The 18905-nt window shown below is 41.3% G+C and overlaps 1 protein-coding gene across 4 annotated transcripts in view; it reads left to right on the top strand.

The window, feature by feature from the left end:
- Nucleotides 1-18905, top strand: part of LOC101890508 (atrial natriuretic peptide receptor 1) — a 292597-nt gene that overhangs the window by 252794 nt on the left and 20898 nt on the right. For all 4 annotated transcript variants that reach the window (XM_059123411.1, XM_059123408.1, XM_059123409.1 and 1 more), the window contains 2 exons: nucleotides 3421-3535; nucleotides 11146-11290. In XM_059123411.1, coding sequence (XP_058979394.1) covers nucleotides 3421-3535; nucleotides 11146-11290 — 260 coding nt within the window. The remainder of the gene's footprint in view (nucleotides 1-3420; nucleotides 3536-11145; nucleotides 11291-18905) is intronic.

Raw genomic sequence — 18905 nt, 5'->3', positions numbered from 1 at the left:
AAGCCTTTTGAATATTCAAATGTGAAACTTGAAAAAAAATCGGAGAATAATGTAGCTAAAATCATCAAAATACCGAATGTCGGAAAGTACCATTATATGGAGGCTATACGAAGACGTTGACCTGCACAGACAATTTTCTGTCACAGGCTGTAGTATCCATTACGAACTTCAAATGATAAATTTGAAACAATTTCGGTGACTAATGCCGCTTAAATAACCAAAATACCGAATATCGGGAGGTACCATTATATGGGGGCCGTACGAAGGCGTGGATCTGCACGGGCAATTTTCTGTCATAGGCTGTAGTATCCATTACGAACTTCAAATACCAAATTTGAAACAATTCCGGGGACTAATGTCGCTTAAATCATCAAAATATCGAATATCGGGATGTAATATTATATGGGGGCTATACCAAAACGTGGACCTACATGACCCATTTTCAACACCAAAAGTCCTACAGACATAATATACATTTGAGTAAAATTTTAACAACCTACCTCATTTCGTTCGGAAGCTAAAGTGACTTCCACAGACGGACGGACATCGCTAAATCGACATAGAATTTTATGCTGATTTATTGTGGGGTCTAAAATGTATATTTCGGGGTGTTACAAACGGAATGACAAACATATTATGGTGGAGGGTGTAAAAGGTCTTGTATTCATAGAAGACTTTCTGTAGGTCTTGAAGACTTTTTATGGCTTTTCTGTGGCTCTTCTTTGTATAGAAGACCTTATAGAGGTCTTCTATAAGTAGAAAAACGTATAGGGGTCTTCCCCGGATAGAGGACCTTGTAGTGATCTTCTTTGGATAGAAGAGCTTATACATGTCTTTTTTTTTGGATAGAAGACCTTGGATGGAAGACCTTATATAGATCTTCTTTGAACTTTAAAAATACCGTATATAGGTCTTTTTTGGATAGGAGACTTTCTATAGGTCTTCTTTAAATGGCAGGTCTTCGTTTTTGGAAAGAAGGCCTCATATAGTTCATATTTGGATAGAAGACCTTATAGAGGCCTTTTTTTTTGGATAGTATACCTTCTATAGAACTACAGGTCTTCTAAGGTACCCTGAAGGTATTCAACAGATTGTAGGCCTCGTCAAATTTTAAGTGAAATTACATTACTAAGACCTCCCATAATCTCCCGAGGCCTTCTATAGGTATCCCATAACCATCCCAACACCATGCACTGGAAGGCTTTATATAGGTCTTCTTTGTATAAAAGACCTTATATAAGTCTTTTTTTGGATAGCAGACCTTCTATAGATCTTCTTCAGATAGAACGGCTTCTGTAAGTTTTCTTTGGATAGAAGACCTTATATAGGTCGTCCTTGGATAGAAGACCTTATAAAGAAATGTTTCGGATAGAATACCTTCTGTAGAGATATAGGTCTTCTAAGGTACCCTGAAGGTATTCAACAGATTGTAGGCCTCGTCAAATTTTAGTGAAATTACGTAGGACCTCTAAGACCTCCCATAATCTCCCAAGTCCTTCTATAGGTCTCCCATAACCATCCCAATACCATGCATTGTAAGACCTTATAAAGGTCTTCTTTGGATAAAAGACCTTATATAGGTGGGGTTTTTTTTTTTTTTTTTTTTTTTTGGATAAAAGACCTACTATAGGTCTTCTTCTGATGGAACGTCTTCTGTAAGTCTTTTTTGGAAAGAAGACCTAATATATGTCATCTTTGGATAGAAGATCATATAAGGGTCTTTTTTGAATAGAATGCCTTATACACAACTATAGGTCTTCTAAGGTTCCCTATAGGTCTTCTACAGATTGTAGGCCTCATAAATTTTTTAGTGAAATTACATAGAACCTCTAAGACCTGCCATAACTTTTCAAGACCTTCTATATTATCTCTCATAACCATCCAAACACCATGAACTGTAAGACCTTATATCGGTCTTCTTTGGATAAAAGACCTTATATAGATGTTTTTTTTTTTTTTTTTTTTTTGGATAGAAGACCATCTATAGGTCTTCTTCTTCTAAGATCTTCTATGGGAGGTCTTCTATAAGACTTTTTAGAAAAGAAGTTCTTGTGTAGGTGTTCTTTGGATAGAAGACCTTATAAAGTACTTATTTGGATAGAATACCTTCTATAGAACTAATGGTCTTCTAAGGTGCCCTCAAGGTCTTCTACAGATTGTAGGCCTCATCAATTTTTAGTGACATTACATAGGAACTCTAAGACCTCTCATAACTTCCCAAGCCCTCCTATAAGTCTCCCATAATCATTCCAACACTATGCACTGTAAGACCTTATATAGGTCTTCTTTGGATAAAATACCTTATATAGGTGCTTTTTTGGATAGAAGACCTCCTATAGGTCTTCTTTTGCTAGAACGTCTTCTGTAAGTCTTTTTTTGGAAATAAGTTTATTATAGGTCCTCTTTGAAGATAAGTCTTTTTTGGATAGAATACCTTCTATAGGACTATAGGCCTTCTAAGGTGCCTGTAAGTCTTCCACAGTTCGTAGGCCTCATCATATATTTTTTTTTTTTTTTTTTTTGAAATTGCACAGGACCTCTAAGGCCTCCCATAACTATTAAAGGCCTTCCGTAGGTCTCCCACAACCATCCTCATAACGGCACTGTAAATCCATCCGCCTGAACATCTGGGCATTGTTGTCGACTTAGTTTTCAAAAAAAAAAAAAAAAAAAAAAAACAAAAAAATATATATAATTATTTATCACATATTTTTCTTGTTGTTTTTGTAGTTGTTGTTGTTGTATTTTCTAAGTCACTTAATGATAATTGATAATCATAACTGCCTCCCAGGCGGACAATGGCAATGACCACTAAATGTTTTTTTTTTTTCTACGACATTTAATTTATTTACTTCTGCTATTTGGTATACAAGACACATACACATTTACATATCACCAACTGGCAACAAGGCAACCCAGCGAACATTTTTAGGGGAAATTCGAAGAAAATCGATTGCCAATATTGAAATTGAAACTGATATGAAAACCATGATTATGGATTGGATATACGAATATGACCGACAAATATATTGATGAGAAAGATTGGTAGATATTTGAAGAGAAGTCGTATGTCTAAGTTTATCTACTTCCGGATTTTTTTTGGAATAAATATTGGAACTTTTAAAATGTCTACAAAGAATTGTTAGGAAAAATTGTTTGTTGGACCTAAAACCCTAGAATGTGTCATTGCAGATAGAAAATACTTGCGGCATGGATAGGTGAAGGGGTGGGTTGTGTTTGACTATTTACGTTGTAAAATTTTCAAAACAAAAATTTTGTATGCAAACGTTTTTTTTTTTCCTTTCCGTTTCGAATTTTCTCTTCGTTGTCATTAAGCATAATGTATTTTTAATGGACTTTGTAATTTGTTAATAATGTTTTTTCCGTTTTTTTTTTTTTTGTTCTTTCCTCTCATTACAGTTGTCATAATGTGTGCCGATCCCCAGTCAATCAGGCAAATCATGTTAACGGCCGAAGAGTTGAATATGATCGATAGTGGTGAATATGTTTTCATCAATATTGAACTGTTTTCAAGGTGAGTTTAGAAAAAAACTGAATAAAAAACAAGTGAAGAAGTGCCTAAATTTGGCCGGGCCGAAGTTATAATATCCTCCACGATTTGGAAGGAAATTAAATTTTTTTTTAAAAAATTTCGTAGAAATACAGGATGAGATGAAAAAAATGCAATCAACTCCAGACTGCTGTCATTTCTAAGCCACTCATCCGACAGCTATTAAATTTATTCCAGTGATAGCTCATTATATTGTTTACAAGCGTACAAAAGTATTTTGGTGAGAATTTTTCAGGAAAAAAGTTATTCGTGATGGAATTTAAGCGTGATAGTGTGATTTCTTTATATTTGGCTGGAAAACCACAAGTGGCTGTCGCTAGAGCACTCCAGCATTAAAATGTGAATAAATCGTTTGCTGAATAAATCGCTCGTTACCGTGATACTGGTAGCGTAGCCCGACGTCAAGGAAGTGGACGGAAGAAAATAGCAACATCAGCAGAAATGGTTGGAAAAGTGAAGAAGCGACTTGATCGAAACCCGCGTCGCAGTGGCCGAAAAATGGCTCGTGAGTTGAACATATCGCAATATTCCATTCGGCAAATATTGAAAAATGAGCTCGGGGTAAAGCCAATTGAAATTCCAAAAAGTGCAAGAACTTGCACCGCAACAGAAAAAACCAGTAAGGAAAGCTCAAAAGTCGGGCGGGGCCGACTATATGATACCCTACACCACTATGCATATTTAGTAGAGCTCTCGTAAAAAGGTTTATACAGGGCATTTCAGAGCTCTATGCGATATTTGGTACAAAATCAAAATCTATCTAATTCTATCGTGCATTTTACGAACTATAGCTATCTTTGAACCGGGTTTCTCCAAATTTGACGTATTAGCTTCTAGACTGAATTCGGTCTTATGTACGAAAATTCAGGTGATTTGGGCTGATATTGGCCATTTGTTGCACAATTAACACGAAATCGGATGAAGATACATGTAGGTGCTATATCCAAATCTGAACAGATTTTGATAAAATTAAAATCGACTATTTTTGGGCTTTATCTGATATCTGGTACCAAATATCATTCCTGTGGAGTGCATATTACGAATGTGAGGGACTTAAAGACCAAATCGGATGAAAGATATATATAGGAGCTATAGCTATATCTGAACCGATTTTTACTAAAATTGGCTGGTTTCGGTTGAGTTTGCCAAAATTCATGCCATTTGGGCTGATATTGGCCATTTGATGCACAATTAACACGAAATCGGATGACGATATATATGGGAGGCATATCCAAATCGGAACAGATTTTAATAAAATTAAAATCAACTATTTTTGGGCTTTATCTGATATCTGGTACCAAATATCATTCCTGTGGAGTGCATATTACGAATGTGAGGGACTTAAAGACCAAATCGGATGAAAGATATATATGGGAGCTATAGCTATATCTGAACCGATTTTTACTAAAACTGGTGTACTTGCTTCTAAGCTGGTTTCGGTCGGATTTGCCAAAATTGATGCTATTACGGCCATTTGGTGGTCAATCACCCGAAATCGGATGAAGATATATATGGGAGCTATATCCAAATCTTAACCGATTTCGATAAAAATTTAAAACAGCTATTCCTGTGCTCCATCTAATACTTGGTACCAAATATCACGGTTGTGGAGTGAATATTACGAATGTAAGGGACTAAAACACTAAATCGGATGAAACATATATATGGTTGCTATATCTATATCTGAACCGATTTTCACTAAATTTGATATACTTGCTTCTAGGCTGAATTTGGTCCGATGTACTAAAATTCAGTCCATTTTGACTTATATCGGCCATTTGGAGCACAATTAACCCGAAATCGGATGAAGATATATATGGGAGCTATATCCAAATCTGAACCGATTTTCTCCAAATTTGTTGTATTTGCTTTAAGGCTAATCTCGGTCACATGTGCCAAAATTCGGGCCATTTGGGCTGATATTGGCCATTTGGTGGTCAATTAACCCGAAATCGGATGAAGATATATATGGGAGCTATATCCAAAACTGAACCGATTTCGATAAAATTTAAAACAGCTATTTCTGTGCTCCATCTAATACCTGGTACCAAATACAACGGTTGTCGAGTGCATAGTAGGAATGTGAGGGTCTTAAAGATCAAATCGGATGAAAGATATATATGGGAGCTATAGCTATATCTGAACCGATTTTCTCCAAATTTAATATACTTGCTTCTAGGCCGAACTCGGTTGGGTGTGCCAAAATTCAGGTAATTTGGACTGATAGTGGACATTTGGTGCACATTTAACCCGAAATCGGATGAAGATATATATAGGAGCTATATCTAAATTTGATCCGATTCTCACCAATTTCAATAGGGTTCGTCCTTGGGCCAAAAAAATATTGTTTGGAAAATTTCATCTCAATCGGATAATAAACGCGACCTGCATTTTGTTCACAAGAATACATGGACAGACGGACAGACGGACGGACGGACGGACAGACGGACTGACATCCATAAATCGACTCAGAAAGTGATTCTATGAAGGTTCTCAAAAGTAACTATGGGTCTATCTCGTTTCCTTCTCCATGTTACAAACAAATGCACAAAGACATAATACCCTAACCAATATGTGGTGTAGGGTATAAATAGACTCAAAAGAGATAAAGAATTGATTCGCTTGGCCGAAAGTGGTGAACTGCCGAATTTGGTTTTTTCTCTCTCTCCGATGAGAAAACATTCGTTGTCCAGTCGTTTGTAAACCAACAAAATGATCGTGATTACTTGCCAAAGAGTTCAGCAGAAAATGTGCACCTTTGGTTGGCCATCAGAACTCAAGAGCCGGCCATGTTGATAGTGTGGTCCGCCATAACAGCCGAAGGTCGCTCTCCGATCGTATTAATCGACCGTGGCATCAGAGTAAATGCTGAATATTTTCGCCGGCCATGGTGATGGTGTGGGCTCCCATAACAGCCGATGGTCGCTCTCCGCTCGTATTAATCGACCTTGGCATCAGAATAAATGCCGAATATTTTTGCGAAAATATTCTGGAGGGTGTATTAAAGCCTTGGGCACGCAAACCTGTTGGCCGCAGAACTTGGACATTCCAACAGGACCATGAGCACCATCGCACTCAGAACGCCCCACCACCCAAGAATGGTTACTAAATGAGGTTCCTCGCTTCATTTCCAGCGCAAAATGGTCACCAAAATCTCCGGATACCAATCCGTTGGACTATTGTGTCTGGAGTATTTTGGGAAAGCAAGGTTGGCACTAAAAAATACCAAAGTGTCGATCACCTCAAGCAAAAGACTCACCGGGAGTGGGCCAAAATACCGTAGAGCAACATTCGGGCAGCGTGTGATGGTTTCAGTGGCCGCTTGAAGGCCGTAATTCGTGCCTAGGGTGACAAATTCGAACAAATCTAAACTTATTCTAAGATTTGATGCTATTTCGACATTTTTTGCTTTCATTCAATAAAATTAAAAAAAAAAAATGTCAAAATTATGGCGTTAGACTTTGTTGCAGTTTTTTTTTATCTCACCCTGTATACCGAAATTAAGCCTAGCGAATATCCTGTAGCCATGCTTAATGGCGTCTAAACAGTCTATCTCCATTGCTGGACGACGAGGCAGGGATTCTATTCATATACCAGCTGGCTGACTTGCCGGGGAGTCTATTCAGAGACGAGCTGGCTGGGATCCCAAGGAGATGGCTTGCCAGCCAGGCACGCCACCTCTAATAATCCTTAAAAACATGTTCTAAAAATCCCCATATGACTTTCTTCAAGAACCCTTTAAAAAAAATATAAAAAATCCACTATTGGCGGCTCTGAAGGATTTTGAAAAAAATATTTTAAAATTCCCGTTAAAAATCCTTAAAAAAAATATTTAAAAATTTCACATTGGGTGGCTCTAGTAATTCTAGAAAAAATATTTTCAAAATTCACTTTTATGGCTCTAATAATCCCAGAAAGAAATGTTTAAAAAAATAAAATAAATAAAAAATGGCTAACGGGTCAGGTTGTCTATATCCATAGAAGAGATGGCTGGCATGTCAGCTCTAATAATAATCCTTGAAAACATGTTCTAAAAATCCCCATTTGACTGTCTTCAAAAATCCTTTAAAAAGTATTTTAAAAAATTCCTCTTTTGGTGGCTCTTAGGTTTTTTTTTTTTTTTTTTTTTTTTTGAAAAAAAAAAATCTAAAAAGCCTTGAAAAAAATTATAAAAATTTCACGTTTGGTGGCTCTAAAATCCTTGAAAAAAATATTTATTTAATCCTCTTTTGTGGTTTAAATAATCCCGGAAAAAAATATTTAAAAAATTTAGATTTTTTTTTTGGGTGAAATAATCATTGAATAAATATTTATAAAATATCCAAATTTGATGGCTCTAAAAAATATTCTTAAAATCTCCCATCTCCTGGCCCCAAAAACCTCTTAAAAATTCTCTCTTGGTAGCTATAATAGATTTTGAAAAAAAATATTTTAAATTCTCTGTTTCTAAAAATCTTTGAAAAAAAATATTAAAAAATTTAAAGTTGTCATCCGAAGGAGTCTATCTCCATAAAAGAACTAGCTCCACAGACGAGATGGCTGGCAGGCCAGGTTGTCTATACACATAGGCCTGCCAGCTCTAATAATCCTTATAAAATATTAAAAAATTTCACGTCTGGTGGCTTTAAAATACTTGAAAAAATATTTATTTAATCCTCTTTTTGAAATTTAAAAAATTTAGGTATTTAAAAAATGTAGTTTTTTTGGGATGGCTCTAAAAATATTCTAAAAATCCCCCATCTGCTGGCCCCAAAAATCCTCTTAAAAATTCTCTCTTGGCGGCTATAATAAATTTTGATAAAAAAATATTTTAAAATTTCTGTTTCTAAAAATCTTTAAAAAAATATTAAAAAATTTAAAGTAATTAAAAATATCCACATATAGTGAAAAATATTTTTTATATATTTAAATCCCCTTTTGTTGGATTTTTGAATTCTTCCTGATCATTTTTTTCCTCATCTGTATTGCCCTACACTTTGATTCCACAAATGGTTAGCAATATGCCCCGATAATTATCTCTAATAAAATTTCAAGTTGGATGAATTTTTTTTTAATTACCATTCGAACCTAATTACCGCAATAAAAAGGGCATTTAAATGTTTTCGAATTCAATTGAAGGGCAGTGGGGAGGGATTGGATGTTCTCTATAGGAGAACGTGCACTGCTACAATGTTTATAATTAGTTGAGAGAAAGAAAAAAGATTTACAGTGAAAATTTATTTGTTTACAATTTAATTTTAGTAATTCAACAGTTCGTTTGAATACACACACAGACATACACACCGATAGACATATGTATGTACATACGTATGTAACATATCATTCATTCAGCTCGAAATGGACAAATTGAGAAAATGCCAAATTAAAGGATGAGCGGTGTCGTTGAAAAAAAGTGAAAGTATTTTCAATGCCAGAGAAAAACAAAAAAAAAAGATCTGAAATGTAAAGGTGCCAAAATTGAAACTGAACAAAATATGTGATGTTGAAAATCAAGGTATTCAAGGGGTATTTAGGCAATTTTTCTTTGAAAACAAATAAAAAGGCAGTAAGTTCGGCCGGGCCGAACTTTGAATACCCTCCACCATTTCGAATGATTTTGGCAATTTTCAAAAAAAAAAAAAATAAATAAATAAAATCCGTTGAAAATTCTGTTATGATCCTAAAAATACCAAATGTAGTCGTTATATTAGGGTCTATACGACGAAGTGGACCTGCATAGGCAACTTTTATCATAAGCCATTACAATATTCAAATGCGAAACTTGAATAAAAAAATTCGGTAAATAATATAGCTAAAATCACCAACAAATTCCGAATAAAAACGGTACACCCCGTTACATTGGGGCTATATGAAGACGTGGATTTGCACAGACAATTTTCTGTCATAGGCTGTAGCATCCGTTACGAACTTCAAATACCAAATTTGAAGCGATTCCGTCGAATAATGTAGCTAAAATCATCAAAATACCTAAAATCGGGAGGTACCGTTAAATGGGGGCTATACGAAGACGTGGACCTGCACAGATAATTTTCTGTCATAGGCTGTATTACCTATTATGAACTTCAAATACCAAAATTGAAACAATTCCGGTAATTAATGTCGCTAAAATCATCAAAATACCAAATATAGGGAGGTATCGTTATATGGGGCTATACGAAGATATACCAAAAGTCCTGCAGACATAATACAAATTTGAGTAAAATTTTATTAACCTACCTCATTTCGTTCGGAAACTAGAGTGATTTCCACAGACGGATAGACGGGCGAACATCGCTAAATCGACATACAATTTTATGCTGATTAAGAATATATATACTTTGTGGGATCTAAAATGTATATTTAGAGGTGTTACAAACGGAATGACAAACTTAATATACCCTCCATACTATACTTCAGCTCGCCTATAGAGACTCGCCGATGCCTTCAGCTCGCCTATAGAGACTCGCCGATGCCTTCAGCTCGCCTATAGAGACTCGCTGACGCCTTCAGCTCGCCCATAGAGACTCGCTGACGCCTTCAGTTCGCCTATAGAGACTCGCCGATGCTTCAGCTCGCCTATAGACCCCTCGCCGATGCTTCAGCTCGCCTATAGACCCCTCGCCGATGCTTCAGCTTGCCTATAGACCCCTCGCCGATGCTTCAGCTCGCCCATAGACCCCTCGCCGATGCTTCAGCTCGCCTATAGACCCCTCGCCGATGCTTCAGCTCGCCTATAGACCCCTCGCCGATGCTTCAGCTCACCAATAGACCCCTCGCCGATGCTTCAGCTCGCCTAGAGAGACTCGCCGATGCCTTCAGCTTGCCTAGAGAGACTCGCCGATGCCTTCAGCTCGCCTATAGAGACTCGCCGATGCCATCAGCCCGCCTATGGTGACTCGCCGATGTTTCAGCTCGCCTATGGTGACTCGCCGATGCTTCAGCTCGCCTATGGTGACTCGCCGATGCTTCAGCTCGCCTATAGAGACTCGCCGACGCCTTCGGCTCGCCTATAGAGACTCGCCGATGCCTTCGGCTCGCCTATAGAGACTCGATGCCTTCAGCTCGCCTATAGACCCCTCGCCGATGCTTCAGCTCACCTATGGTGGAGGGTATAAAAATAATCTAGGGAATTTGAGGTTAACGGGCAATGTGACAAAATTCTTTTGAATACTTTCTGAATTGGAGTTTAACAGTTCCAAAGCTCATAATCGCCTTTACATATCGAAATTTCTATCCAACACGATTTTGAGAATTTCTGACTCAGAAAGTCATGTCACAGCAACAACAACAACACCACTTTTGTTGTTGAAAAATAAAAAATGATTTAATTACATGTTAAATGTCATCACCAAGACCCTGCAACTTAGTAGCAATACTAAAATGTTTTAATGGCAAACATCAACAACAACAACAGCACAGCAGCAGCAGCTACAACAATAAAATTAATTATTGCAATTAATACACGACAACTAACTAATTGTTATTAGGTGAAAATTAAAAACAAACTAAATTTTTTTATAAATTTTTTTTATAAAAAAAAGTTTATTTCTATGCCTCAATAATTCAAAATTTTCTCTCTCTCTCCCTCTTTTCAGATCCCCCGATTTAACATCCAAGCCATGGTATGATAAAAACGATACGGTCGAAAACAATGAACGTGCCCGCAAGGCCTATACAGCCATGTTGACGGTAACACCCAAGCAACCGGATGATGAGGAATATACCAAAGTTTCGGATAAGGTAAGCACTCCACCCTTCTCATCCATCAGCTCTTCTCCCTACACAACTCACACAAATCAATGCGTATAAATAAACAAAAACTAAAACAAAACAAAAAAACAAAATTAAAGTAAAATTTTCAACGAAATCTTAGAATTGCAAATAAACAATAACCAGAAGATGAGCCAAAAAAAAAAACGTGACATAACAACAGCCTCAGCATTAACCCGAAAAAAATATGAAAAACAATTGTTTAAACAACAAGAATGGAGGACAAGTGGCCAACAGACAGACGTACCGACAGACATACATCAACGTCAGATGCCAATACTTCAGCACCATTTGGAATTTAAGTTTTTAAGGGTGGCCGACAGCAAAAAATATAAAAAAAAGACTAGCAGTCTTCTTGTCATTTGGTTGGGAATAAATAGTTTACAAAAAAATCTAAATTGAGGCTAAATAGGAAGTTTTAATTAGCCAGGTGATATAGGGTGTATATGGAAGATCAGAAGAGTCAACGCATCAATTTTGATGATATAGAGGTCCATTGATACTACTCCACATTAGGGCAAGAGAATATTCGTTAGAAGGGCTTACTGGCACCCAAGGGAGACTATTTTCCAAATTAGAGCTATCAAATATCTCGTAAATAAATAAATGGCTCCTAAGCAATCTATATCCATTGCTGGATGAAGAGGCCGGGATTCTCTATTCGCCCAGGAATGCTTGGGCGCCATCATGTTAGTCTATGAATAGCTAACCTGGCTTGTCAGCCATAAATAACTCTCCATAGATGAGCTGGCCAATGGGACAGGCTGTCTATCTCCATATACGAGTTGGCTGACATATGGACCAGGAAGTCTATCTCCATAGACGTGCTGGCTGACACATGCGCCAGGGAGTCTATCTCCATAGAAGAGCTGGCTGGCGGGTCAGTTTATCTATCGCTATAGACGAGCTGAACGATGGGCCATGTTGTCTATCTCAATAGACGAGCTGGCTGGCCGATGGGCCATGTTGGCTATCTCCATAGACGAACTGGCTGGCGGACCAGTTTATCTATCCCCATAGACGAGCTTGGCCGATGGGCCATGTTGTCTATCTCCATACACGAGCTGCCTGACACATGGGCCAAGGAGTCTATCTCCATAGACGCGCTGGCTGGCGGGCCAGTTTAGCTATCTCAATAGACGAGTAGACTGACACATAGGCCAGGGAGTCTTCTCCATAGACGAGCTGGCTGACACATGGGCCAGGGAGCCTATCTCCATAGACGAGCTGGCAGACTCATGGGCCAGGGAGTCTATTTCTAAAGGCGAGCTGGCTGACGGATGGGTCAGGTTGTCTATCTCCATAGACCGAGGACCAGGTTGTCTATCTCCAGCCCCTCTACAGAGACTCGCTACCGCCACAAACCCTCTGCTGAGACTCGCTGATCCCTCAGCTTCTCTACAGAGACTTGCTGATCCCTTATGTTCTTTACGAAGGCTCACTGACCACTCAGCTCCTCTACAAAGGCTCACTGACTCATCAACTCCTCTAGAAAGGTTCGCTGGGGCCTCAAATCCTGTACTGAGACTCACTGACGCCACAGTTCCTTAACAGATACGCTTTGACACATCAGCTCTTCTACAGAGACTCGATGATGCTACAGCTCCTCTACAGAGTTTCTCTGAACCACTCAGATTCGCCAAAGAGGCTCTCTCAAAAATTCAGCCTCTCTACCGACACTCGCCGACGCTTCAGCTCGCCTGACGCTTCAGTCGCCTATAGAGACCCGCTGACGCTTCAGCTCGCCTATAGAGACCCGCTGAAGCTTCAGCTCGCCAATAGAGACCCGCTGACGCTTCAGATCGCCTATAGAGACCCGCTGACGCTTCAGCTCGCCTATCGAGACCCGCTGAAGCTTCAGCTCGCCAATAGAGACCCGCTGACGCTTCAGATCGCCTATAGAGACCCGCTGACGCTTCAGCTCGCCTATAGAGACCCGCTGACGCTTCATTTCGCCTATAAAGACTTACCAACGCTTCAGCTCGCCTATAGAGACTCGTCGACGTTTCAGCTCCTCTACAGAGACTCGCTGACCCGTCAACTACTCTAGAAAAAAATCGCTGTGGCCTCAGCTTTACTACTAAGACTGGCCGACGCTTCAGCTCGCCTAAAGAGGCTCACCGACGCTTCAGCTCTCCTATAGAGACCCGCTGACGCTTCAGCTCGCCTATAGAGACCCGCTGACGCTTCAGCTATCCTATAGAGACCCGCTGACGCTTCAGCTCGCCTATAGAGACCCGCTGACGCTTCAGCTCGCCTATAGAGACCCGCTGACGCTTCAGTCGCCTATAGAGACCCGCTGACGCTTCAGCTCGCCTAAAGAGGCTCACCGACGCTTCAGCTCTTCTATAGAGACTCGCCGAGGCTTAAGCTTGACTATAGAGACTCGCCTACGCTTTAGCTCGCCGATAAGTTCCTATGTGTAGTCTCGCTGAACCACCAACTCCTCTGTGTAGAGTAACTGGTCCACCAGTTCTCTGTGAAGGCTCACTGAACCACCAGCTCCGCTGCATAGACTCGTTGAATCCCTAGCTGATCTATGAATGATCGCTGGAGTTCTAACCCCTCTGTGAAGGATCACTGGACCATCAGCTCCTCTTATAAAGCTCGTTGAGCCACCAACTCATCTGAGAACTTTCATTGACCCACCAGTTCCTCTGTGTAGTCTCGCTGAGCCCTCAGCTCCTCTTTTAATATTCGCTGAGCCCCCAGTTCATCTGTGATAGCTCGCTTTCCCACTGGCTCCTCTGTGAAAAATCACTGCCAGGATCGCTGGGTCCTCCTTGTGTTACGTGACGGCTCTCTGGGCCACCAGTTCTTTTGTAAAGGCTCTTTTGTATATCCGTTTCTCTGTGAAGGTTCGGAGGGTCAAAAAATCTTCTTCGAAGATTTGCTGGGCCATTTCTGTGAAAACTCGCTGTGCCAGCTCCATTGTGAAGACCACCAGCTTCTCCGTAATGGCTCGCTGTCCCACCAGATCTGTAAAGTATTGTTGGACACCGTCTTCCCTTTGAATGATTGCTGGTCCACTAGGTAGGGAAAAACTTACTGGTCAATCTGCTCCTCTGCTATGGCTCGCCGAGTCTCAGCTCCTCTGTGAAGGCTGGATGTGCCACATGCTCCTCTGTGAAGGCTCGCTGTGCCACCAACTCCTCTGTGAAAACTTACTGCTCTTCTGTGAAAACTCACTGCTCCTCTGTGATATCTTGTTGAATCCCCAGCTCCTCTGTGAAGACTCACTGACCCACTCCAACTGAAGGTTCACCAATAACTGGGCTACTATCTGCTCTGTGAACGCTCCCTGGTTCACCAGTTCGTTTGTGAAGTCTCGCTGAGCCACTGGCTCCTCAGTGAAGCCTCCCTGTTCCACCATCTTCTCTGCGAAGACCCTATGTGCCCTCAGCTCCTCTGTTAAGGTTCGCTACGCCACCAACTCCTCAGTAAAGGCTCACTGGACAACCAACTCCTCTGTGAAAGATCGCTGGACCACTAGCTGTTCTATGAAAGTCGCAGACCCACCGGCTGCTACGAAGACTCTCTGAGACAGCAACTCACTTCTCCAAACTCCTTGCACCACCAGCTCTTCCCTTAAAATTCCTTTGTTCATCAGGAAGTTTATGAGGCATCCTCGGCCCACCAACTCCTCTTCGAACACTCCCTGTGTCTTCATTTCATGTACGAAACCTTCCTGCCACACCAGCTGAGACATCCTGTCCCAACAAGAAAACTCCTTTTCATTCATCCCTTGGAACGAAAAAAACCCTAAGCTTTTTTTAATGTCTTGATTTATGTACCTGCAATGAACTATGACCCAGGACTCCAAACAAGAACATTGCAATTTTCGAGGCAGATGGTGCCTCGAAAATGCTATAAATTCGCTAACTTTTGCTTAAATTTTATGAGCTCTCAGGTTTTTTGGGTTTGTTCTGCATGTCCTTTAACATTGTTTATCCTTTTATCTTCCTTTACGCAATATTCTATAAATCCTCGTCTAGTCATGTTAATGGAGCAGAGACAAATTAAATAATGTCGGTATGTTATTCTTCGCATTAAAACTGCATCCATCCAGGATTCAGGGACAAACTTTGGGACGGGAGGGAGAGAGTTAGAGAGAGGTGGATGGTGGTTGGTGGAGATGAAAACGCAAGAAAATCGAGTTAAACAAATAAAAAGTTTGAACAAAGTTTGCTTGGAACTTTTTTTTTCGCTGTGGCGGGTTCTTTATGGGAAAGTTGTTTTGCTGCTGCTCTTCTCTGAAGGGTTGTGGGAAATTGGGAGGGGGGCAAAAAAGTTGGTGACTGGTGGGAATTTCGCAAAAGTGGGGAGTGTTTGAATGTCAGAATGTTTTTATTGCAAATTTTAAAGGAGAACCCCAAGCTCCGCACATGTATAAGGATTTAATTTTGGTAGTCTATGAGGACTATCTAAAATCGTCTATCAACCCCCCCCTCTGCTGGGCCCTTAAGACTATAATGAGGTCCTCTTTTAGGCATTTTTAAGGACTCACTTCTGGACGTTTATAAATTCAAGTCCCTGGCCTTAGAAACGCGTTCCTCCGTTCCCCTATTAATAGCTCTTTTCCCTCCCTATTTGTGGGCCACAAACACCCTTCTGTTTTCCCTTTCCCACATTTTTCTCCCACCTCATTTGTCATTCTCTACCCTCCTGCAATTTCCATATAAAAATTATTAATATGGAAATTATAGTTGGAATGCCATCCACAATTCTTCCTCTCCCCTCACCCATGATTATTATGTAAAAGAAAATCCTGTCGATCTGCTACATTTTTTCTTTCTGCCAACACTTCCCAGAACAATTTTCACCTTCATTAAAAGTTTTCACACTTCGGAATATTTTTCTGTTTGTTTCACTTGCTGAAATCATGAATTCATTCATTCACGAAATTGTGCATTCATTAAAGGAGGGAGGAAGGGTGAGTGGGCGTCAGAGAATAGCACAGTCTTGTTAAGCAAAAATGTTCCCCCTCTGTAGGTGTAAAAATCGCATAAACGAAATTCATATTCGGTTACATTGTTCTCCGGCACTCACTCACTCAGTCGGATTTTCAATTTATGATATTCCGCTTTTTTTCCTCTTAATTCTGTTTTTACGCTTTTCCGTGGAAAATTAAAAAAAAAAATTACGAAGGAAGAGCAAGCAACGAAAGCGGGAGGAAAAAAAGGGGAAATATATTTCGCCTGATGGTTTTTAGGTAAAACACTAACCTTTTAGCTTCTTCACAGAGGCTTGCTGACCCCTTACCACTTCTACAGAGACTCGCTGACTACTCAACTATTCTAGAAAGGTTCTTGGAGCCGTCATATCCACTAGAGAGACACGCTAACCCCTCAACTACTCTAGAGAGGTTCTCGGAGCCGTCAGTTTTAATATAGAGACTCGCTTACCTCTCATCACCTCCACAGACACTCGCTGATCACTCAGGTTCTCTATGGATTCTAGCTGACTCCTCAGCTCTTTTGTAGAGGCTCGCTGATGCCACAACTCCTCTACGGAGATTCAATTATGCCACAGAAGCTCGCTGAACAACTCAGATCCTCCACAGAGTGTCGCGGAACTACTCAGATCCTCCACTATAAACACTCTATAGACCATCGCTGAGCCTTCAGCTCGCCTATTGACCATCGCTGAGCGTTCAGCTCGTCTAGAGACCATCGGTGAGCCTTCAGCTCGCCTATAGACCATCGGTGAGCCTTCAGCTCGCCTATAGACCATCGGTGAGCCTTCAGTTCGCCTATAGACCATCGGTGAGCCTTCAGCTCGCCTATAGACCATCGGTGAGCCTTCGGCTCGCCTATAGAGACTTGCTGACGTCTTCAGCTCGCCTATAGAGACTTGCTGACGCCTTCAGCTCGCCTATAAGGACTTGCTGACGCCTTCAGCTCGCCTATAAAGACTTGCTGAGGCTTCAGCTCGCCTATGGAGACTTGCTGAGGCTTCAGCTCGCCTATAGAGACTTGCTGAGGCTTCAGCTCGCCTATAGGGACTCGCTGACGCCTCAGTTCGCCTAGATATCATTGCTGATCCTTCAGCTCGCCTATAGAGACTCGCTGACGCTTCAGCTCGCCGATAGAGACTCTCCGGCCAGTTCCTCTGAGCCATCAGCTCCTCTTTTAATTTCCACTGACTCTTCTGTAAAAACTCACTGGGCCACCAACTCCTCTGTGAAGGATCGCTGAACTAGTAGCTGCTCTGTGAAAGCTCTGTGATTCACCAGATCCTCTGTAAAGGTTCATGGACCCATCAGCTCCTCTGTAAAAACGCACAGTCTCACAAGTTTTTATGTGAAGGCTCTATAGGCCACCAGTTCTTGTGTAAAGGCTCTTTGGGACACCAGTTCATCAATGAAGGTTCGGAAGGCTCCTTCCTCCTCCATAAGCTCTTCTTTGAAGATTTGCTGGTCTACTAGCACCTCTGTAAAAGCTCGCCTTATCCGTAATGGTTCGCTGTCCCACCAGTTCTGGGTTATCCGCTCCTCTGTGAAGTATTGTTGGACACCGTCTCCTCTGTGAATGGTTGCTGGACCACTAGATCTTCTGTGAAGGTAAAACCTCACTGGGCAACCAGCTATTCTGCCGTGGCTCGCCGAGTCTCCAGCTCCTCTGTGAAGGCTGGCTGTGCCACCTGCTCCTCTGTGGAGTCTCGCTGAGCCACCAACTCCTCTACAGAGAATCGCTGATCTCTCAGCTCCTGTACAGAGAATCGCTGATCCCTCAGCTCCTCTACAGAGAATCGCTGATCCCTCAGCTCCTCTACAGAGACTCGTTGACTCCTCAGCTCCTCTACGGAGACTCACTGATCCCTCAGCTCCTCTAGGGAATCTAGCTGATCCCTCAGCTCCTCTACGGAGACTCACTGATCCCTCAGCTCCTCTACGGAGACTCACTGATCCCTCAGCTCCTCTACGGAGACTCGCTGATCCCTCAGCTCCTCTACGGAGACTCGCTGATCCCTCAACTCCTCTACGGAGACTCGCTGATCCCTCAGCTCCTCTACGGAGACTCGCTGATCCCTCAGCTCCTCCACGGAGACTCGCTGATCCCTCAGCTCCTCTACGGAGACTCGCTGATCCCTCAGCTCCATTACGGAAAATCGCCGGTCCCTCAGCTCCATTACGGAAAATCGCTGATCCCTCAGCTTCATTACGGAAAATCGCTGATCCCTCAGCTCCTCTAAAAAGCCTCGATGACGCCTCAGCTTTTCTACAAAGGGTCGCTGACCCCTCAACTTTTTACTGAGACTCGCTGACCCCCTCAGCTTCTTTATAAAGGTTCGCTGACCCTCATGTCTTATATAGAGACTGGCGGACGCCACGGTTTCTTTATGGAAGTTCGCTAACGCCACAGCTCCTCTAGAGATGCTCGCTGACCCCTCATGAGCTTTAGGGATGCTCGCTGAACCCTCATCTCCTCTGTGAAAACTTACTGGCCCCTTAATTCTTTTTTTCCGTAGGCCTTCAGCTCACGCGTAGAGATTCGCTAACGGATTACCTCTTCTGCAGAAAATCGCTGACCCTCTGTAGAACTTCGTTGACTCTTCAGCTCCCCAACCTTTTTCTGAACTTCTG

The sequence above is a fragment of the Musca domestica genome, unplaced genomic scaffold (assembly GCF_030504385.1).
Source record: "Musca domestica strain aabys unplaced genomic scaffold, Musca_domestica.polishedcontigs.V.1.1 24, whole genome shotgun sequence".
NCBI lineage: Eukaryota > Metazoa > Arthropoda > Insecta > Diptera > Muscidae > Musca > Musca domestica.
Note: the sequence above shows the minus strand (reverse complement) of the source record. Positions and strands in the feature narration are given on the sequence as shown.